Source organism: Peromyscus californicus, unplaced genomic scaffold (assembly GCF_007827085.1).
Source record: "Peromyscus californicus insignis strain IS unplaced genomic scaffold, ASM782708v3 Scaffold_6__1_contigs__length_162567912, whole genome shotgun sequence".
Lineage (NCBI taxonomy): Eukaryota > Metazoa > Chordata > Mammalia > Rodentia > Cricetidae > Peromyscus > Peromyscus californicus.
The window spans coordinates 55,393,138-55,417,219 of NW_026294584.1; the positions used below are offsets into that span (position 1 = coordinate 55,393,138).

Here is a 24,082-nt window from a genome sequence, read left to right on the forward strand (position 1 = left end):
AGTAGTCCATTCCAGCACTCTGTCTCCATCTCTACTCACTTTCAGATCTACTTTTTCTAAGAGATTATTTCAAACTCTTTACAAAAATTGCTTCTAGGTTCTGGAGAGACGGCTCAGCAGTTAAGAACATTGGCTGCTTTTCCAAAGATCACAGGTTCCGCCGGGCGGTGGTGGCGCACGCCTTTAATCCCAGCACTCGGGAGGCAGAGCCAGGCGGATCTCTGTGAGTTCGAGGCCAGCCTGGTCTACAGAGCGAGATCCAGGAAAGGCGCAAAGCTACACAGAGAAACCCTGTCTCGAAAAACCAAAAAAAAAAAAAAAAAAAAAAAAAAGATCACAGGTTCAATTCCCAGCACCCACATGGCAGCTCACAACTGTCTGTGATCCAGCACCAAGTGATCTGACACCCTCACACAGGCATACACGCAGGCATAGCACCAATGCTTACAAAGTAAAAGCAAATAAATCATTAAAATTTATTTCTATAACTATGAGTAATATGCTTACATTATGAAATTTCAAAATGTGTAATGCAAGTTTGTTATGAAATTTCTAAACCAAAAAAAAAAAAAAAGAAAGAAAGAAAATGAATTACCATCCCTCAACTGTCTCTTGGTCTAACTACAATGATTGAAGCTTTGGGCAATCTAATCAAGCTTTTGTCCGCAATACCAAAGCAATGTCTGCTTTCCAGTCTATGCAATAGAAGTCTGTGACCTGCCATTCATCAGCTTGACCTGGACCACCTTCCATTACTGGAACTAGTTGAGGTTAGAAGGTATGAATCAGATGTACCAAGCTGGGATCCTGCGCCTGCTTCAGCTACAAGTAAATCAACCTCTTCCAAACCAGCTTGACTCTTTGTATTGTAGACAAAGAAGAACTGATGGCTATACTTTGCCATCAGCTCTTCAGCTGGGGGTGGGACTTCATGATCCCCCCCCCCCCCAACACTCGTGCTGGGACTTTGTCTTAGCTTAAAATTCTTGAATTTTTTTCTCCTAATATGGTTTCTAAACTTAGAACAATAAAATTGAAGGCATAAAATTGGTTTTTATGCATCCAAGACTAACCTGAGGAAGTTGCAGCCACAGACAAGAAAAAAAAAAAATACACCATGAGCATTAAAATAAGAGGCAAAGCTAGTGTCTGTCTGCAGGAATGAGAAGAAACCACCACAGGGCTCCAGGTCCTACACAGAGGTGTGTACAAGCTTAGGTTTCAGTTTTGTCTCCTAGGTAACCTCCTAATTCCAGCATCATCCCTCTACTCACCCCTTCCTCCCATCAGGATTAAGACATCACCAGTTGGGGAACTGAAATGCCTTGGTTCAAATACCTTCCCAAGGCTGGGTCCCTAAGGCAGATGAGTCTAGGCTGAGGTAACGAGAAAATCAGACACCAAAACCATTTAGAGATTCAATCTGATATTTAGTCAAAATGCAATAATTAGCACAGGGGAAAATAGAGGTCTTTAAACTTGCATCTATCTTTTAGGCAAATTTTTGTTACAATTATAAATCTGTCGAGGATAAGCTCTACAGTCTATCACTGTTACGGACATCTGCCAAACCCTGACACCTCCTCTTTGCAGTTTTGACTGCAGAAGTTGTTTAATATCCATGTCATTTTCTCCTGTATGATGAGGTGATGTTAACTGTATTTTCCTTGGAAGTCTGCTGGAATATTGCTCACATAACTCAGAAACTGCTGTACGCAGTTCCTAGGACAATGGACTGACTTTTCCGTCTATGTCAGGAGACCTTCGTGTTCTTTCATATAGCACATATTTCCTTAATGCCTTTCATGTGCAAAGCACTTGCCAAATACCTAAGGAATGTTACTATCTAAGGAGATGGTCCCTGAGTTGAGGATGTGCTTGATGGAATGTGAAAAGGAATATTCCCTAGGTTCATTATCACAAGCAGCTCTGGGCTCTAAAGAAAGCCTGTAATGATATTCAAAACAACCTAAAATATATTTTAAAGACAAATGCTTGAGGAAAAAATAGTTAAGGCAGTGAGTGCCTCAAGCCAGAACACAGTGGTGAAGTTGGCAGTGTGGCAGGGTCCTTCCTCACCCCACCCCCACCCCTGCCCCACCTGCTCTGTAGCCCTTACTCCTCCGTACTCATGTACACCTTCAGAGGGTGATCCTGCCAGCAAGGCAGGTAGGTCAGGCTATCAGCCACTTCCTTCTGGATAGGCCAGCCCCAGGCTTCGAAGAAAGGGACCAGGTTCTTCTGCACGGCTTCAGAGAACTTCTTCACCCATACGTTCATCTTGCTCTCTTTGTCTTTGGGGAGGCCAGAGAGGTTTTGGTATTCAGCAAAGAGGTGCATGAATGGCTCCCACCCAAAGGCCTCCTGGAGCTGGAAAGAGAAAGAGAGGGAAGAATAAGGTGTTGAGTTTGTGAGCCTGACTGCTGCCTGTGTGCGTGGTCATAGGTATATCAGGGACTGCTTCCCATCAGCTTCAAACCTCTTGTTTGTCCCACTTCCCATCCTGTGTCTCCATATAAATCTACCTTATTGGATCTCAGTGGCTCTTGGCAACCAAATTTTACCCCTCAATCTAGTAACGATGCTCTCTAGAACCCTAATGTACAAAGAGTTACTCAATAAAAGACGGTTACTATTATTAGCTTTGTTTTTTAATGTATTATCCAGATCTTAAGTGCTTTCTCCAGCCGGACTGAGTTGGGTTGCTCATCAACTGAGACCACATCTCACTCTTCAAAACCAGTGAAGGGAAACATTAGAGTGTAGCAATCTAAGAAGCCAGGGCTTGCTGCTAACTCCTGATTCTAAGTTCTTGATCTGTCGTTTAGGTAGGTGCTTTTGAACAAGTTGATTGGATTCTTAACTTAGGGTTTACAAGCCTCTGTGACAAGTGAACTAGATAAGCCCTCTGCACAGGGTTGCAGTAGACAGGGCAAAAGGTCTGGTGTGGTCAGAAGCTTTGATGACCGGCCATGAAAATTGGAAGCACATTTTTTGAAAGGGGGCAGGGATAGATGCTTATCCACAGGAAATGGACTAACTTTATGACTTCATTGCTCTCCTATTGGTTGGTCATTATTTATTCAAACAATGCTTCTGCTTCAAAGCCTGGGGACCTTGTTAGTAGATATGTTTCTTCTTACAATACCTATTTGTAATGCAGTTGCCCTGTAGACATGTCCCTGTCATTGTAACCCATAAAAGTAAGGAAAACAAAACATAACCAAACAACGGCTATTATGGAACAGCTATTAAGAGATGAAGGGCAAAGCCAGTGAGAGGAGTCAGGAATATGACTCAGATCCTTCCCTCTCAGTCAAAGTTCAGGATAGCACAGAAAAATGTGCCTTGTAATTTCTCAGAATACTTTCCATTTCCTTGCATCTTCCAACATCCTGGTTCTGGAAGTGGGATGGGTGTCACTTTTATCATACAAGTATATAAGCTGAGAGGTACCACCGGTGACTCACATCCAGGGGTGGTGGTGGTGGTCCCAGGTTTTAGGGGATCATGCAGGAATTGGAGAGCTCTTAGGAGGCAGGACACTACATGACTGAGGAGTCTGTCAGCACCATCTCCCTGAATTTGTGCTAAGTACCTGCAGATATGTTTCCAGCGCTGTCCAGACATTCCAGTTATCCAGGGGTGCTCCCTTCTGAAGGTGGTCTTTGATTCTCTTCTCTCGTTCTTCAGGTTTCAGTGCGGGGTGGGCTTGAGCCCTGGGAATCTCCAGAACTGTCTCATGCACGTAGACTGACCAGAGATTGCAGGTGGCCTCGGTGGTATGGGGAGGGAACTCCCATCCATGGCGCTGCTGATTGTGGCCCAGCTCATGGATGGGTCCCCACAGGCCCGTACTTCTCATGGATGTCAAATTGATGAGCTCCTGCACAGACTCCAGGTGGCACATGATGGGGTATCCTGAATGCATCCAGCCTGGTGATGCAAAGAAAGAGACGGAGTGTGAAAGCAGGGTCTGCCTCAACTTCCTCCTTCCACTGTTGAGCTTTTCCTTCACAATCATGGTTGTACCCAGTGATTCCAGATATCTGTGCCATTTGGAAAGCATCTGGCTTTTCTACAGTAATTGACCCCTTCCCAGATTCTCCCAATTAAGTATTGTCCTGGTCCTCACTCTGAAGGGTAGGAAGATACTTCACAGTAACTGTCCTTGCTGGGATTTGCTGCTTTGTTTTCAAGATCTTCCTTTGCCTGTGAGTCTATGGCATGATGCCCTGAGCCTGGACTAGAGAAGCTAGGGTAATGTCAGTCCCCCCACCCCACCCCCACCAATCAGCATTGTTAACCAGATTTGCATGACATAATAGAGATAGTTTTGTAGATAAAAATTTATCCTCCCTATGTGGGAGCAGGACTCTGAACTGATTCCCTACATGTATGTATCTTCTCTGCAAAGTCCTTGGCATTCATACCTTTATTCACCCTCCCCCTTCTTTTTCAGTTATGGCTTTGCCTGAAGGAAGTAGTCCACTTTGAATATGCTTTTTGAAAAGATCTTGACAGACACTGGTGGCCTCCCAGCATTGAGTTTCTGGGTGTGATTGCTATCTTAGGAAATTGTATCTTGTAAGATGTCACTGATTGACCTTTTGTTTGTAAACATCTTTTACTTCTATCATGGTCCAAGCTTTTTTTGTCCTTCTTTCCTTGCATTTTAATAGCAAAATTATGTTTTACAATTCTTGGGCACTACAAGAAAAGTAAAATAATAACAAAATGGAGTTTGCTCAGTAAGAGCATTCCCCTGGAGCACCTACCACATGAGATCTGCACATCTGCAACAATTCTCTCAGGTCTTTGGAAAGGGAAAGGCTGGGCTGCCAATCTGGCCACGGCTTGCATCATATCATCCCAGAGCTGGAGCAGAGGCTCTGGGTCCTCCAGAGCCCTGAGGCTTGCAGTTGGTACCGTCAGGATGATGTTGTCTGTAGCCAGCTCTCCCCAGGGGCACAGGTTATCCTGGACACAGCTCTTCCACTCCTCTAGGGATGTTTTACCTGGAAATATATAGCATGGAACCTGCCGCCCATTTCCCTTTGAGCAGTGGCAGAGAGACAGAGAGAAACAGACAGACAGACAGACAGACACACACACACACAGAGAGAGACAGACAGACAGACAGACAGAGAGAGAGAGGAGTGAAATTCTAGAAGGAAAGCACTGAACCAATGACTTGCTATCATTCAGGTCCATAGGCTGCAGGTGAAGGTCAAACTGCTAGACCCCTCTCCATTGTACCCAAAGTCTCCATAGACAAGGCTGATCCTACCTCCTGGCTGTAGACTCATGTTGAACAGTTCTACCTTTCCCCCTCTAGTGATCCTTGTTATACTCTCTCTCTTCAATAATAACCCCACAGTCACCAAGGCACCTGGAGCTCAAATTTCCCTCAATGCCCAGTCCACTCACCTAGCTTGTAGTACGGAGCAGGCACTGCCTTCTTGATAGTAACAGAGACAGGACCAAGCTGACAGCCTTTGGGCACAATGACATAGAGGAGACCACCCCAGAGGCAGGAGACTGACCGTTGAGTTCTGTCCATACAACACTGGTAAGTTACCACAGGGGCTCGAGACAGCTTCCTGGCCTCACTTAGGTCATCGGTGTGACATCCAATCTGTACCTGGACAGACAATTGTACCACATGAAGGGAATTTGAGCCCCCAAGAAGCATGCAGGGTTTTGTTAGGGGCATATGGATGGTGGTGATTATATATGAAATCCTAACTTCCCTTTTCTGTGAAGGATACATGTAGTCTATGAGACTGCAGCACTCCGAAGTCTTTTGGACTCAAAAGTAAATTTAAGGTTTATTTAAGGGTGTAAAACAGTCTAATAGTGAATTTCCATTTGATATGAATTGTCTAATTACTAGGTGTAACTGAGTAGGCACTCGTGGAGTCTCACTACCAGGCAGAATCCTGGTCTCTTATATCAGACTTAAACAGCAGAGTGGCTCTGATACTTTGTATGATGCAGGGCATCTCAGGCTGCCTACCTATTATGAGCAGATACAAGTCCATCCAGATGCTACCAAGTTGAGCCAGGAGGCAGAGAACTCATCTGCTCTCCTGTCCCCCTCACCCTTCCATGCTCTGTGGGGTTGCCTCTTTGCCTTTGTCAGATAGAAGCAGATAACTCTGTTATCTCAGAATGCCGATAGAAGAGCCCTTAACTGTAGTAGGAAATGATGCTTAGAACTGAGAGGGCAGAAGAATTTAAATTCCGCATGGAGGTCATATATTTTCATGATACAGGTAATGGGACGAAACACACCCTTTAAAGGGGTGTCAAAATGAAGAGGTCAAACTTCGGCCTCTGCTACCAGGAAAACTGGTGAGTACTGATAAGTAATAAGGTCACTCTTCCTTATCCCTCTAAGTAGGTAAAATTGCCACATATGGAAATCAGGCTTAGGAATGAGCTTGGGTCATCATAGCTTGGACTTTCTGCTGTTCCATCTATAAGAGGGGCAGAATAACCCTCCCATGGGCTCCTGCTGCATAAACTCAGTAAGGGAGATAAAAACCACTCTTTGGTGTGGGAGAGTCTTGGCTAAGTTTTGGGAAGTGCTGGTTCCCAGTGTCTAGCCTTACCTTCAGGCCAGCAGAGGCAGCAGCTTCAGAGAGAGAGACCTCTGCACTTTGACCTTCCAGAAGGTAGAGCCCAGTGCTCATCCAGGTGTCACCGTTACCTGACAAGTCACAGAGAAGGCTGAGTTGTGTTCCTACATGGCCTGACTCTACCTGGAGCCTCCCACAGATGCAACTTCTTCCATGAACTCCAAATCATCCATCCTCACTTCCTGTACCCTTTCCTCCTTGGCCTTAATTAAGCACAATCCCAGCTCCCATTGTCTAGCACAGCATGGAGCTATTCATTCTGAGGATCAGAACCTTCCAGGTTCTGAAAAGTTAACCAAACCCACCTTCTCCCAGGCCAAGAATACTCCGAGCATTCCCTGTCCATTCTATACCTGGGTTGGTTCCACTGATCTCCACAGTGATGGGATGCTCTGAGGGACCGAGGTTGGAGGAGCAGGTCTGAGTGCCGAGACCCTGGGCTAGCTGGGAGCAATCAGTCCCAGAATGTGCCAGCTCTGTGGCCAGATGGAGCATTGCAGCCTCACAGGAGTGACCGGAAACTGGATTTTTCTTGCTCACAGCTGGGAGGCCTGCCTGTCTCAACATCTTCCTCAGCAGCCGGTGCAGAGACATGTAAGCAGGAATCCCCTGTGCAGGAATCTGAAGGAAGCCTGCCGCATCTACTCCCAACCTTGCCAAATACTTCTTTTCCAAGTTCCCACCCTTGTGGTTCAACACAGCCTGGAACTCAGAGAGAGCCCTTCGAAAGTGGTAGTTCCTTATCTCTGTAGGAAGGACAGGGAAACAGCCTGGGCTGAGGGTCCGAGGCAGGATGCTGAGGCCAAAGGTGTTGAGGATGACATTCCCAGGGAAACCTGCCAAGGCAGAGCTGCCTGTGTTCTGGGAAGCCCACCACCAGGACTGGCCACCAATGAGCAGCCCCCCACCCTCAGCGACAAACTCCTGTATTTTCTTGGCATCCTGATCACTATAGGCCCCACAGCAGTAGACACACATGTCACTGGTCAAATGAGACTTCAGGCTGCAACTCAAGCCACGCTCCAACAACAGGGAATGCAGATTCTTGAGACTTTTGTTCACCCCAATATTGCCTCTCTGGTCTCTGGCCAACCAACGTACAGCATTGAGCAAAAATGGTTTCATCTGAGGAGCACAGAGCATGGCCTCATGGGCAGCCAGTATCACACGACCACGGCCATAGTGGGCAGCTGCTAGGAAGCAGCCGAGGGAGGTATTGAGCCCCAGAGGGAAGGCCAGGGACCCATGCACCAACAGCTGTGAGGGGACACCTCCAGTCTTGATGTCCAACTCAGAGATCCCAACCAGCAGCTGCTCCTGGTCATGCCCGAGCTCCTCCCAACACCTGGGAAGAAGATGAGAGAGATGAAGAGCCTGTATTCAGTTAATGAGTCACTCACTATAGCCCACCAAGGAGAGAAAGATGACATAGTTCACACCAATTTTCCTTTCTTACCAATAGTATTATGGGGTTTAATAATGTGTGTCTTATCAACATAATGCATTTTTTTCTTTGTCTCACCATTAATCACATATCATTGTTCATGTTTGCTCTTGCTTAGCAACACACAAAACACCAGTGTTTCTCATAACTGAGGTTATCACAGATGTGAAGAAAAGAGAGGCAGTGATCTTGTTCATACATACCCAAATCCACATTCTCCAGATGAACCCCTCCAAGAATTCTTGACATTAGTCAACCAGTGAATATTCTAGCTCAAATTTCATGTCTTGAACATTATCAAAGCATGTAAACAAAGCTGGAAAATCTAGCATATTGGATGGAGACAGCACTCCTCCAATGCTTCCCCTGGAGTAAGTCTTCAGATACAAGATCAGAAATAAGACTGTAGAAACATCACACTGGACTCTCCACAGGTTTGCTCAGAAACAGGGATATGTTACAAGTAATTTTTTTAAACTTCTACTTAATTTATACAGCCATATATCTTTTAGAAATTCTTACTTAGGGCAGGTGAGATGGCTTAGAGGGTAAAGGCTCTTGTCACAAAGCCTGATGACCTGAGTTCAATCCCTGGAAGAAGAGAACCAACGCCTGAAAGTCCTCTGACCAAGACATGTGCACCCAACCCCACACACATACATGCACATTAGACTCATGCACACACACACACACATTCAATTACATCACACACACACACACACACTCATTGAATAAGTACAAAAAATATTTAAAAATTCTTATTTAAATCTGATAGTATTTACCATTTTTTACTTAGAAGTGGTCAACATAAAAAACAAATTTTTTAAAGTTTTTTTTATTTCAAAAATTAAAAAGCACAATTTCTAGATACATTAAGCATCAAACAATAAGAAATGGATTAAATAAATCATGTTAACATTATATAGTAAGTCAGTAATTAGACAGTATTGGGAGAGGATTAATGGAATGTAAAAATTAGACCCTCAAGAGACTAAGTCAAATTTTAAAAATGCTAAGATCCAAAAATCATAAACTAGACATTGAAACAGAATCTACCCCATATTTGTCAAAATTTGTCTTCTGGGATCATCTTGACTATTAGAGTTATAGGTCATTTAAATCATTTTTGTATCATTTTATCATTTCAACTTTAAAAACAACATACTTTTAAATAAAAGTACAATATTTCTAAAAGTAAAATTAGTTAGCTCATTTAATTACTGTAAGGATGTGGTGATATTTTATTTGTGCTTTGATAAATAAAGCTTGCCTGGAGATCAGGGGGAAAGGCCAGCCATTTTAAGTAAACAAAGTCAGGCAGCACATGTCCTTAATCTGATCACTTAGCAGGCAGGGTCTCTGTGTGTTTACTAGGGAACAGAGCCAAGTGTGGTGACACACGCCTTTAATCCCAGTACCAACCATAGAGACCTGGAGATCTGTACAGACAGGCAGTGACAAGGAAGTGAGGTAGCTGGGTTAAGAGCCAATGAGAGGGCAGAAAAGCAAGGCATATAAAGGTGTGGGTAGACAGGAAGTAACTCGCATTTAGGAGCTGCAGGATTGGTGAGTTAAGGTTGGCTGGTGGCTCTCCCTATATCCCTGATCTCTAAGGCTTTCACCCCTATATTTGGCTCTGTGTTTTTTTATTTAATAAGACCATTCAGAAATTAGTCTACAGAAGAAAGTACATCTTGTGCTGTTTCTCCTTAATTCCATATCAGTGCAAAACAAAGCAAAAATTGTGTCTCAATTTCATCATCTCATTTTCAAACAAACACAAGTGTCATGTGGACTCAGGATTCAGGTTTTTGTTTTTGTTTTTCTTTTAGAGGCCCAAGGCTTATTCTGAGCCTGAGCAACAAGAACTAATAATAAAACAGGTCATGCTCTGTGAAATCTCAGCTGCGGGCAGAAAGCTTTCGGCATAAGGAGTGGGAATGACAGAAATCAGCTACATGAAGGTATGGAGTTTTTTGCTTGGACACAGCTGCTATGATCCAGGAAGTGGGTCACCCAGTATTTTGACTTGTCAAAGTGTAATCATTGTATTCTGGCAAGTAACTAGACAATCATGTGCAAACTACTCTCCTTCTCCAAGCCATCATTTCTCATCTACTTCTGGGAGTTTAAAGAGATCACTAATGCATTAGCTAATACAGTGTCTGATATATACCGGTAAGCCTTGAACATGTTAGTGATTATTTAACAAATACAAATACACTAAGAAGATCTGATTTTTTTAGGGACTCTGTACCTGGTAAACAAGGAACATAATACTGATCATTGCTATGGTCTGAATTCTGTCCCACCCCAAATTCATATGTTGTAGTGTAGACTGCAGCACCTCAGAATGTGACCTTGAGGGAAAATGGCAGCATAGCTAGCTATAAAACCATATTCAAGTAGGGTGTCTCATTATGGCCAGTCCTTATAAAGCATGGAGACCAGAACACTGAACATGCATTCAAGAATACCAAGTGTCAATGACGTCACTAAGATGATGCCTCTAGATGCCAAGGGACAGGCCAGCAAAGATTGCCATCAAAATACACGAATCAGAGAAAGGCACTGTACAGTTTTTCCCACATGACCAGGCAGGATTAACCTAGAAATATTTTATCTCAGATAATAGCCTCTAAAATCTATCAGATGATCAATTTCTATTGCGCCAGAAATGTGCGGCACTTTGTTATAGCAGCTCTAGCAAGCTAATACAGTCTTTAGCTAGGTACAGCTTGTACCTTAGCCATGTACAGCATCATTAGCAAAACCTTCCATGTCTGCCTGCTTATGTGCTATTTCACATTCACAGTTTTTAATTTTCCATTACCTACAGTTGGTTGTGAGGCTTTTTATAGTACCTTGGTTCATTCATTTCACACAAATTCTTACCTGGAAATGGTCAATGTTTATGGAGCATATGAAATACAAAACTATGAACTAAGAACCAAGCTGAGGTCCTTGGGTGAAGATCTTTCTACACCACAAGACTGTGGTGAGGGTGAATTTCTACAAACAGGTACATCAGCTGCTCTTGGTGCTAGGAGGGGAGAGACCTTTGTGGATTTATGACCCTCCCTTCCTTTAGGCAGATAAAGCTGGGTGGTGCAGAGGACAATCACCTTGCTTTTAGGACCTTTCAGCAATGATTTGCAGTTAAGGAACCTGTCAGGTTGGTGGAGTGGGGCGGGGGTGGTTGGCCAAGACTTGTTAGCCGGAAAATTCATGAAAACCTCAACTGGAAGGCAGAAAGAAGAAGTACAGCAGAATCTAAGCTAGGGATCTTTTCAGAGTTTAGAGTTTGAAGGTGTAGTCCGTCCTCCTCTGTTTCCTGAAACTCAGTTTCATACTGCCTTCCATAATGCAAAGTTCTCTGCAGAGCTAACACTCGGGGCACAGGCCACCCTTTCTCTTGTGATAGATAGTTCTGCCTCATGTTTTTCATTAATTTATGTAGTTTACGAATGTTTGTTAGCCTCTCCTTTTTCACATTTTGAGCACTTAGAATTGAGGGACTAGGATTTAGTTTCCCTGGTAGGCAGACAGTTAGGACAGGAGCTATAACTAGGTAATAAAGATACTGAAATTCCAAGATGGCTGGTTTCTTCCTCACCCTCCTGACCAGAGACAAAGGCATGCCAGTTTCAAACAAAGGCCTTGTGGGCTTTCCCTCCCATCAGTAGTGGCCCTGCTGAGGAACTGGCTCAGCAAGTTCACGGTATGATCTGGGTATGATCCACAGCAGCTGTGGGCAGATCTGCTAGTGTATCTTTCTTCAAACTGACCAACCCTATGCTAGGGAAGAAGATCCTTCAAAGAGTTCAAAAACCCCCAGGCCCCCAGGAGATGCCTCCTTGCTCTGCTCTGTGGAGGGTCTTTCTTTCTGTGTATTTCTGGGCATGAGTGTGTTTTTTCACCCCTAACAAAAGCCTTCCTTTCCCAGCTGAGTCCGTCTGCTGCAATCAGCTGTGTTTGGGATTTTTCCCTGCTGCTAGCTGCCATCCTAGAGATTTGTCCTGCCTTTTAATTTTTAACTGACAGAGAAAACAAAACCAATCAAGATCCCAAGGTAGTAACAGAATGAAACGTTGGGCAGGACAGAAGACATCCAGACCTTGTCTAAGCTGTACATTCTGGTAGGCTAGAGACATTAGCAGGTGGCCGGGTGACTAACATGGAGACGGTGCCAGGTGATGTGCCCAGGAGTTGGGAAGTATGGTAAAGTGAAACTCCAACATAGTTCTGATTTAATAGGGCTGGGAGAGGGCTCCTGTCTTCAGCATGTCAGTGTCAGTTTGTATAAGGAGGACCTGCGTCTCAAGAGCTGAGAGTTGTATGACAGAGAAAGCAACTTGAAAGTCAAGTGCTGGATATTAATTGCTTAGATTTTTTTTAATAGCCAGATTTCCAAATGCCTTGATACCTATTTTTTTTTTAATAAAACAAGACATTTAATGCTACATGTTATAGTGTTTGCCTTGGTAGAGAATGCCAAACTAATGATTATAGGGTTTTTTTTTCTCCCTCAAAGTACAAAACTATTAAAATTCTGCACACTCAACAAAAGAAAATAATTAATTAGTTATGGAAAGTTTTGATATTATATTGTGGCTAAAAGTTCTCATTAAGAAGATTCTTTTCAAACATCAAATTATTTTTAAACAGAACACAAAGTAAGAGTGTATAATGACACCAATAATTGGTTGCACAGTGATTAAAGATACATGCAAGTAAATACTTTGTGAGAACATTAATGAAAACTCCAAATATTCAATTACTTTAGTGTCACATTGCTTTTTTTTAGTTGTTTTTTTTTAGGTTATGAAAAGCAGCAATGTGAAAAATCATTTTTGTAGTGGTTGTCTGTGTTAAGGTCTAAATACCATTGCCAAGAATGATGGGTAGGGTTTAACAGGCATTCGACAACCTACATGTGAGCCAAGTAAGAGAATATTGTATAGTGGAGAAAAGGAGCAATAAGAAAACCCATTTTTGGTTGTTCCTTTTATTGCTTTGGGCACTCAAATACATGGCATCACTCAGCCAATTGCGTAAATGATGCTTAATGAGGTTAAGTAACTTGCTCATGGACACAGGCAAAGAAAAGTGAAAAACTGGGACTCAGACCCAGGCCTCTCTGACTCAGGCACTATGACTTCAGTCAAGTGTTTCTTGGCTCTATCAGAAGTACTACCAAAAGTTAAGTAAATAGCTAGGCAGTAACACGTCTGCAAACGTATCCTTCATATCAAAGCATAAAATTATGCAAGCCCAGAGTGAAAAAACTAAAATTCTACTAATATTAATTGATCTTTATGAAATGAATTAGAAAATAACTTACACCTAAAGTTCTTTGCAAAAGAAAATCTTATTTTTGCCAGCATAACAAAAAATTAGATCGAGATCTACTGACTACCAATGGTTTATTACTTAAACCTATTAAAACCACTTTTCAAAGTCTTGTTTTTTCTCTAAAATTATAAAGATAATACCTAATGTCATTTTTATTTCCGAAAGTATTTATTAACATATTAGAATTCAATTAATAAAAATTAGTGGGTATTTTAATGTTTTCGTATTTTCTATGGACATATATAAAATATATATGGATTTTATATTAACAGAAATTATAACATATTCTTTGATTATTTGGCAACCTGCATTTTTTGCATATCAGTGCTTTCAAATGTCACTTTGGACTGTCTTAAACAGATTAAAACTATCTAGTCATATCTTTGTTAGCCAAAGGGTAAAAGTTTAGATTAGACAGGAAGAGTCGATTCTAGTGGTCTATCACACACCTTGGTAATGATTATAAATACTGCTGTGTATTTCAAAATTGCCGAAAGGAAATTGTAAATGTCCTCACTACAAGTAATAATAAATATGTGAGGTAATGGATATGTCGATTCTTTTAACTTAAGCATCCTGTATGTATATAATGTGTGTATGCATCAAGGCTTCATATTGTACTCATATATATATATATTTATATATATAACAAATTTTAAATAGAAAACTCAACATAAATTGTGTTAGCCAGCTTTTTGTCATTATGACAAAATACCTGAAGAAACTAATTTAAAAGAGGAATGTTCATTTTAGCTCTTGGTTTCAGCTCAGGTCAGCAGGCTCCACTGTTTGAGGCTGTGCTGAGGCAGAACATCCAAGCTGGGAGAATGCTGTGACGCAACCCTGCTCATCTCATGGATGCCTGGAAGCAGAAGGTACAAAAAAAAGAAAGAAAAAGGCAGGGAACAAGATACGCCCTTCCAGGGAATGTCTTCAGTGTTCTACTTCCTTGGCTGTGGTCCATATTCTAATTTCTACCGCCTCCCAACAAGGCCATCAAATTATGACTCCGTCAGCTGATTAACGCACTGGCAAGGTCAGAGTCCTCATGAACCAAAAACCCAGGCCTTTAATGCATACACCTGTGATGGACATTTCATATTCAAGTAACAGCATGACATAGGTAAAAGGATGACATCTTAATGTGATCAAGAATCGTTTTCCTAATGTTAATGGGTTTAATAAGATAAAGTTATTTGAAATGTAATTATAATGTTGTAATTATAGGGAATTTGGTGAGGATTTAACACGTTAAAATAATCATTATCAACTCACCTCAGTTATATACTGCCTGTTATCACATTTGTTTTCTCATGTTCATATTCCTACCTGCATATGTACCATTCCATGAATTTGGCATCATTTTAACAGAATTGTGTATCTTAATGTTGTTTACTGTATTGTGAGTATATTGCTTTCCTTTTGAGGTCTCTGAACATGTGATTTTTAATGGCCACATAATTATTCACTCTGCAACTGTAGTATATACCATACATTATTCAAGATCTTCTATTGCAGACAATATGTGTCTTACTGTGTTTCACTTAATAGTGACAGTATCACTAAGAAATATGTACTGAATATTGCCTCATAGGTCACTTTCTGCCTCTGTCCTGTATTTGTTCTTTTCCCCCATTGAGGTTGCTTCTTGATGAGGACTCTGCATACCCGTCTTTGTCTCTGAGGAAGCTTCTTACCCAATCTGTAATAGGGGTAACATGGTAATGCTAACAAAATTACACACTCATGCCCCATCAGCCAGCTATCCCAATTCTACAGACACAGCGAGGTTATAAAGATGCATCTATCAGGACATTCATTGCAGCCCATCTGTAATAGTAAAAATACTGGAAAAATTAAAATTCATACTGGCAATTCAAATGTCTGCCATTAAGGAACTTAATAGATTATATGATATCTACACACGGAAGCACAACAGAACAACAGGGCGTCTTAGCATTCTGTTATGTAGCCATACCTAGTTTGATAATTCAGAATACTATTGAGCAGAAAGAGTAAGTGAAGAAAAGCTCATAGTGTGCCACTGCTTTCTCAAAGAGAATACTGATATGTATGCATATGTCTGCTCATGTACATAAAGAAATAATGCAGCATTAATGAATTTAAACAGTGAGGGGAGAAAGGCATTACATGTGGGAAGAGAATACAGGTTTAAAATTTTATTTTTCAGCTACTACAGAACTATTTGGCATAATTCTAAAAGTTAAATAGCAAAAGCAAATAAACAAGTAACCGGACATTTCCAGGTACCCAGTGGTATAAGCACAAAAAAAGGGAACTGTTCTAAAGGGCATCAAAGTTCACTGATCTAACTTCATATAATATCCCTAGGAAAATATGCTAGGAGGATGAAAGGCACAGGAAATAATCACTGCTATTTATTGCTAAGGAATGTTTGCTGCTATTTGCCTACCTTTTCCCTCTGCCCCACCTTCCTTCCTTCTTTTTCCCCACTGAGAGCAGTTTTTAAGGAACTCCCCACACTCCATGACTCTGTCCAAGTCAGCTTCTTGGGAAACCCAACCTCCAAAGGGGAACTCTATATATATATATTTCTTCTTAGGAAGCCAACTGATACAGCTAACTTGGCAATGTTAGTAAATATTCCTTGCAGTTCCCATCAGTCAGCAATCCTACAGTCATTTTGCTATTGGTAGTACTGTCATTTGAATTTTGCAACTGTTGGGTGTATATTACAGTAAAGCAAGTAGTTCATTATGTTGGTATCTTACAAAATGGGGAAAAAGAGCTGACTCTCAGACTCTACACAGCACATTCTCCTGGACCTTCCAGTACTGAGCCAATCAAGTCTGCCCTTACTATTTTGAGGTTGAACTGCATCTACTCTTCCATTTTCCTCTGCTAACTAGTTTCTTGCAGTAGACGAATGAGACTGAGCATGAGTTGACCATTCTCAGTACTGGGCCACAATTGCCCAGAGGAATATTGTACTGCTCTCTCTATTTCTTCGTATACTTAAAGTTCCATAGAAAATGAAACTTAAAACAAGAAAACCAAGAAACTTCAGGTTTAGTAGTAGAGATGGAAAATGTAGGTGGAGATGAGGAAAAACAGCTTTCCTTTGTTGAAAGGGAGAATTCTTTGAGGCAACCGAGAGAACTATGGTGCTGAGACTTAAGGTCAGGAGACATTTAAAGGGCCAGGTCAACACTTAGGGGTTCATGGTTTCTCCTGGAAGGACTACTGTAACTTGGAAAGCACCACAAGCAATTTGGGAATACATGGTCATGGCCTTGCTCCAGTAAAAACCCTATTTACAAAAACAGGGGGCTGGCCCATAGGCCTGAGCTTGTCAATTGGCTAGAGAATCAGAGCCAGCTTAGAGCAAATCAGATTCACCTCTCTGTGACTGGTTAACCCAACCCTCTCTGTAGGGAAGGACTCTCACACTCCTTCCCTGGGGCTGAGGGCCATGGGCACTGCTAACTGCTCACTCAACACTGACATTCCCTTTCTCCGTTAGGGAAGGACTTTGATTTCTTCAGAGATGCCCCTTTAAAAATATCCTCAGACCCTTTGGTGGTTAAATTTGACCACTTGATTAAGTTTTATTCACTAAAATATCAATGGAGATCCATGTCAAGACTGCAAGAAAATAGATTATTTTCTAAGTTACAAAAAAGAAAACCAGATAGACTCAGCTAGTGTGTCTACTCAAGGAATCACGCCTGGGTGTAACTAGAGAGCTGGGGCAGTGCTAGTCATCATCACAAAAGGTGAAAGCAACAAACCACAGTGAAAATGGGGACAGAGAGGGAAGCATGTAGCTGGGGACATCATGGAGAAACTGCCATAACCCTGGACTGGCTACCTGGGCTTCATAAGATATATAAAATCAGAAATTGTTAAACCACTACGGTAACTTTTTTACATATGGAAAAAGCACAATTAGTCATTAATATCTCAAAACCCCAAAAATCTAAGATTAAACTCTCAATCCCTTCTACTCTCATTAAATGACATCATCTTTAATCCTTATGATCAATATTATCAATTTCTCTTTTTCATTTCTTGCTCCATATCCAGTCCATTGACCCAGCCTGCTGGATCCTACCTTGGGAGCAAAGACACAGCCATACCTCTTTCCAGTAGCTCTATTCCATCATCCTAGACATGTCATCAGCAGCTCTCACATGGTCTGTTTCAGTGGCCTCTTATGGGTGTCCTCCTCTCCATTGCACCCTACCGTCTGTTCACCAACCATAGGGTTCCTTTTGCTGGCCATTGGCTTATTCGCACTTATGGCCATTGTTTGTACTCTGCCGTCTTCTGTGTTGTGTTTGCCGGGCTCCCTTACCCTAACCCTGGTGAGTTCAGCTAGGAGAGGCAGAGGTTATCTAGCCAGTGAAGCAGGAAGGAAGAAGGCCCCAAGGTTGGTGGTTTTTTTGGGTTTTATCTCTATTGAACACCAGGTCTTCTCCAGGACTCCAGTTAACACTAGACTGACCTCTTATCGGGAGTCTTACTGCTGCTTGGCAGACTGATCATGAGTTCAGCATCCATATGGTGATCACCACACCTGGGCCCCAGTAGTGCCACCATTTTCTTCAATCTGCCCTGCTATTTGGGCTGAGGTCCAGTCCTATGTGGTTTTCTAATATTCTCTCACCTGAACTATGGGTTCTGTATGCTAAATTTCTTCTGCTTGAAACACCATAGAATTCCAACCAAACTGGACTGATATACCTTCCCTGAAGAGGTTAAACAGCCTTTATTCTCCTCCTCATTGTTATATCTCAAGTCATGCCTTCTTCCCTTCTTGTGGCTCCTATCAACATTTGATGGACTTCTTGTCTATTGGTTTGCTTACCTGCTTATTTTTTCCACTGATTCGTAAGCTTCATGGTAGCACACAGTGTCTGTTTTGATTCCTGCTACGTTCCTAGTGTACAGCATAGGGCTGGGCCCAATCGTAGATGTTCATGTAGATATGCCAGTGTTTTCTGACTCATTTAGGACACTGATAAGCAGTCTGTTTCAGATACTCCATGTGGAGAAACAATGGCAATAGAGCAAGCTTTTCTCGTAAGTGGATAGAAGGGAGTGGCCAGTAGGACCAGCTTTTCTTGTGCCTTGAGGCATTTTAGTGACCGTGTTTTTGATTTTGCAGCAGTTAGAAAACTGAATAACAATAATCACTTGCATTGAAATGGATACTCACTGGAAAAGGAACATCAGCACTATTAAAAAGTGTTAGAATCTATTAGGGGTTGTAGTGGCACACTCACCTGACATGGAGTGGGATCTTGGGTACCTTCTTGGAGATCTTGAACCTATCACCATCCCCATAGACATCTGTGAAATACACTCCAGCCACACTTGTCACCTGGTTCCCAGGGAAACTGAATAGCACCTTGTCACTGCCGTGTTGACTGGCCCAGTACCAGGCCTGGCCTCCAATGAGCAAGCCCCCACCACGCTTCACAAACTGGACCAGCTTCTCAGTCAAACTGTCATTGTAGGCATCCGTGCAGTAAACACCCAGAGTCTCTCCAGGTTCAGGCTGAACCAGCGCCTCTATGCCAGAGTCACCTAGGATGTTTACTAGTGATGCCAAGGAGGGATGCACTACAATGGGAGCCCCTGGGGAGGGGCAGAGCCAGCTCACTGCATTGAGAAGAAATGGGGTAAAGCCAGCATGCAACAAGTAGCCCTCATGGGATATGACAACCAGGCGGCCTTGGCCATAGGAAGAGGCAGCAATGAGCACCTGGCCCTTGTCGTTCACCATCACTGGGAAGGCGGCCTCCCCAGTAAGAAGGAGTTCACTGGGAATGGATTCTTTAGGAAGATCCCAGCTGGTCACTCCATTCATGAGGGTCTCAAAAGCAGCATCAGGAGCTGTTGCCATGGTTCTTCCAGATGCTGCAAGAGGACACAAAGACCCATGTTGGTCAAAATAAATTGAGGAACTAGAAAAAAAAAGGCAAGCAACTAAATGTATTTAGTCTGCAAATTATTAGGACCCCACTTTTATGACTCCAATATATAAGAAGAGTAAAGATGATAAATAAGTAGGCTTATAAATAAAAGTGCAGCAATTTCCAGTTGCTATGTGATGATGAGATACAGACCAGTCAATTGGAAGACTGCTTTAGATTGAATGACAGAAAAGACCACCCAAGAATGTGGCCTTGAAGCTGAAACCTGAAGTGCTATGGGAAGAACATGCTGGTAAGAGGCCCACCAGGGCAGCAGTAGAGTCAGGGAAAGGCGAACAGGACCTGAGGTAGATAAGGAAGTGCAGGTTCCTAAATGGCCTGGTGGATCAAATGCAAGAGTTGACTTAGTGTTTGTTGTATTCGGTCGGACAAAAGAGTAACATGACCTGTCAGAAACTGCATTAGTTCTGACAGCTTTCCTTACTGTTGGAAATGGCTTCCAAATGATCAAATCTGCCCTAATGGGAAGCAAGCCCCCACCCCCAACTGTCTGGTCAGAGGTCTTTTCAAATTCTTCTGAAGCCTGTATGCTGACAGCTGAGCTCATTCCAGTATTCCTTCAGTTTTTCCCCTCTCTCTTCTTCCCCTTCTCCAAGTGCCATGGATCATAGCAGGTGTCCCACACAACTTCTCTATCCCCACATCTGAGTAGCTCACCACTGGGGACTTTCTGTCCATTCCCATGACTAACAGGACAGCCCTCCATTGGCTGTGACTGATATCTTAAGTTAGTTTCAGGTACTGGAGGGAACCATGGATACACGCTCAGGGCCTCCCTGAGGTGCATCCTAGGAGGGTCCCTGGAAGGACTGAGCTCTGCAGACTCAGTTCTAGACAGCCAGCACTCACCCTTGCTCGGCTCCCTCCTTTCCTGTCTGACCCAGATTCTTCACTTAGGGTTTTCAGGGCTCTCTTCCGAAATAAGCTTCAGGGGAGAACCCGAGCATATCAGACCCTTGTGCCTCTTGCCTCCTTTGTTCCTCCTGTTCTTATGAACTGTCAATAGCTCATGTTGCCAGTCTCCTCTCATCTGTCCTCATAGTCCAGTCCGCTTAGCTCTCGGCCACGACCAGGCTGAACTGACCTGGTCTGAGCCTGCAGAACGCATTCCCACCTTCATCTTGCTTGACTAAGAACTCTATAGCGCCCTCACATTTCAACCACTCCCCGTGTGGTGGAAGTATGGGTCTTGGCATGTCCGTATGTGCTCCACCAACCCCACTTTCCCATCCCACTTCAAGGCACTGCTCCCAGGAAAGTGAACAGTGGGAAATTCCGCTTAGTGGTCTGGGGTAGAAAAAGGCCGCAGATAGACCAGGAACCCCAAGCTCAATCTCTTGTTAAGTTTGCCTGAGAAGAAAGTTCTCTTACTTTTCCCTAGCTTGGCAGGAAAAGTAAACAAAAGCCACGTGGGTAATCTGTCCTGAAACGACAGGCCCACCACTCTGTAACTAAATGTTCTTGCACACGCGAACACACACCTTCATCAAATTCGCGACTCAAGTTCAAAGAGCGGAGATAAATCAGTTCTGAGTTAACTAGAAAATTGTACCAGATAAACGAAACTAAAAGAAACACAGACCTGTGGAAGATACACTGACTCTCGGAAATGACGTCCGGTAGCCTTCTGACACTTTAGGGGTTTCCTCCCAGCGTAGCCCAGCTGCTGGAACACCCAGCCTCACCCTAGAGCACACCAGAACCAAAAATCTCACGCCAAGAAGGTCGCTGTGCCTGCCGACTGTAGGGGCAGACGAGAGGAGTGCAGTCAGAATGAAGTTCTGCCTAGGGGCGGGGCCTCCCTTGGGCGGGGCTGTAGAGGGCGGGGCTATCACGGAAGCAGGCTGTCATGCAGAAGGGCACCTGGTTGGGTCTGGAGAGCGGAGCTTCTCCAGGAGCCCTGCTACCAGGGAACTGGGGTGGTTAGGGGCAGGGCTGTCCAGTGGGGTGGGCTAGTTGGGAACTGGGCTGGGTAGGTGTGGGGCTGTCCCGGAGGCGAGGCCCTTGGGAAGCTGAGCTATTACCGTAACCCGGCGGGTTGGCTGCAACCTTGATGGGAACCTCACCTTGATGCAGATCTGCCTGATTCTAGACCCCACCCTACCTGGAGAGAGAGAGAGGACTCTCTGCAAAGCTGTTGATGGACCAAGGGAGAAAAATCAAACTCCAAATCTCCAATAAATCAGATTCAGGGCGAAAAATCACCAAACAGCTACACTCCCAGACCCGGAATCTGGCACCGACTGGCTTGGTAGCACGCCAGGGTTTCACTGCTGGGGTTAACCCCAGCCTGGCTCGGGCGTCAGGGCCTGCCCCCTGGTGACTGACACTGGCCGTGCACCTGTAGGGATCTGCTGGGAGGGCATGCTAGGCATTTTGGCCTGAGTATGCATAGTAATCTGTTCCAGAGACTCTGTTACTGGGCAGAAAACATGACCGTGACGTGATTTACACAGGCAAGACTAAGCTGGAGGAGTTAAACTAAAGTTAAAGCGTGGATACTGCCCGAATTTCTGCCCAAAAGGGGTCAGAAAAATGAAGGCTGAAGGAAGGGCAGATTAGCAAGTCCTTTTGAGCACAGTTTTGCATAGCAGTATATTGTTTTTACTTCATATATTATTTGGTTTTGTTTGTTAATGGGAAGGAAGGGAACAAAAAGAGAGGTAAGAAGATACCACGAGAATACTTACAAAGAAACTTTAGATCCTTTGGTGCTACCACTAGCCATACATTTAAACATTGCAGTTTATGAAACTATGTGTTTTTTAAAATAGCTATATGCTTGCTTTCCTATTTGTGCATTATCTAAAAGCACTAGTTATTCTCAAAAACATCACATTGAATTTTCACAGCAGTCACTCTGTCTTGCTGAGCCAGATTTCTGGCTCATTCCCTTTATAAGTGAACAGTATCTACTCCAGGACCTTGCTGACAAGTTGTCCACCATTTTGCATTTTTATTTTGTAATATCTGACAGTTTACTTGAGTAAACTCTCGTCTATGCTTTTCTGTATACACAGGGCGTTCCTTCCTGCTGTCCACCCTCTGCTGGTGAGGAGGATTAACATCGTAACCAGCTTCTGCTTCTAGCGCTTCCTGTTCTTCCAGGGTCACCAGAGGGGGCTTCCCTCCTCGACTTCAGCTCACAGCTGGCAAATGTCGACTGTATTTCTGTTTGGAACTTTATCAGGTATATTTTCAGTTAAGTTAAATTTAGTCTAGGGCTGTCTCCCTACTTTGAGATCTTGTATAGCGAACTTTAATATCTTGGGCCCTCCTACCCCAGAATTCTCAAATGAAGTTGCAAAGCCCAGTATCTCATAATATAACTGTATTTGCAGGGCAAGTCTTTAAAGAGATGATTTAGTTAAAAGGGGGCCATTAAAGTGGGCCCCCCAGCCAATAACTAGTGTCCTTATAAGAAGAAAAGGAGACAGGATGCAGAAGAAATAAGATGTGATGACACTGTGAAAAGATGACCACCTACCTGTAAGCCACAGAGGAAGGCCTTGGGAAAAGGCAGACTGCATGTCCCTTGATCTCAGACTGCCAGGCTCTCGAGCTGCCAGAAGCGCCTTTGTTCAAGCCACCCGGCCTGTGACAGATTGTGTCTTAGACAAGTAATACACATGTCCTTCTCTTACTGTAAGAATGTTAAAGGTGTATTCCTAGGAAAATCAAGCAAGTACTTTTGTGTTGTTGTCTGGGTCTGCACAGACCCAGAACAAATTGGGGTGAGGTAGTTGCTAAAGTGTTTGCATCCCAAACATTTATAGATTCTGTCCCCAGAACCTGCATTAAAATGTTATGTGCAGTGGTTCACCCATGTAATCACAGCACTTCAGGGACAGAGTGGAGGATCTTTGGGGCCCTCTGGCCAGTCAGTCTAGCCTAATTGGCAAGCTCCAGGCCAATGAGAGAGCCTGTCTCAAAGAAGGTGGACAGCATCTCTGATGATGGTACTGATTATCCTTTGGCCTCCATATGCTCATTCAAACATATGTTATTTGGCCTCCATATGCTCGTTCAAACATATGTTATCCCCACATGCGTACACACATACATGCATGCAATTGTGCCCAGTTCCTGATTTGGTTTTAGGGTAGAAAATACATTTGCAAAGCTCACTTTTACAACAAAACCATGTCCTCCTTCCACTTATTGCCAAGAAGAAATCAATAAACAAAATATAAAAGAACAAGCAATATTAGTGGTAAGAGTAAGGAAATCTAGGGGTGTTTATTAAAGTGTGTATTTGCATGCATGTTCTCCACGGCCTAGAAATCTCAGTTTTAGAAATTCACTCTATGTAAATGGATCGATGGTTGTTTAGCAAAAGATATTCATGGCCATGTTATTTGAAATAAAGTGACAGTTCAGAATTACTGACTAAAAAATCCAGATAGTCATCAGGTTAGCAAACTTGTATAACAAGCATTCTTACCACCAAGACATCTTGGTATCATTGCAGTGTCCATTCCAAAGTTCAATGATGATCATGTTAGCTGCCATGCGCTGACTCCGGGATCTATAACCCCGGGATCCTGATCGAGACACAGGTCATTCACATGGGCTTGTGCGGATAACCATTCTTTATTGACATTGTGGTTCCTATTTTCTCCTAGAATTCTGGCACAATTAATTCCTTTAAATTT

The 24,082-nt window shown here is 43.2% G+C and overlaps 1 protein-coding gene across 1 annotated transcript; it reads right to left on the reverse strand.

Moving 5' to 3' along the window:
- Positions 1 to 606: 606 nt before the first annotated feature.
- Tcaf2 (TRPM8 channel associated factor 2) lies at positions 607 to 21,205 on the reverse strand. Its single transcript, XM_052721327.1, has 8 exons — positions 21,010 to 21,205; positions 18,714 to 19,350; positions 6,998 to 7,989; positions 6,618 to 6,715; positions 5,431 to 5,644; positions 4,779 to 5,018; positions 3,599 to 3,936; positions 607 to 2,370 (listed from the first exon to the last, which is right to left on the reverse strand). Exons 2-8 carry the CDS (start codon positions 19,334 to 19,336, stop codon positions 2,116 to 2,118), a joined length of 2,760 nt encoding a protein of 919 aa, XP_052577287.1. The 5' UTR covers positions 19,337 to 19,350; positions 21,010 to 21,205; the 3' UTR covers positions 607 to 2,115.
- Between the last annotated feature and the right edge of the window lie 2,877 nt (positions 21,206 to 24,082).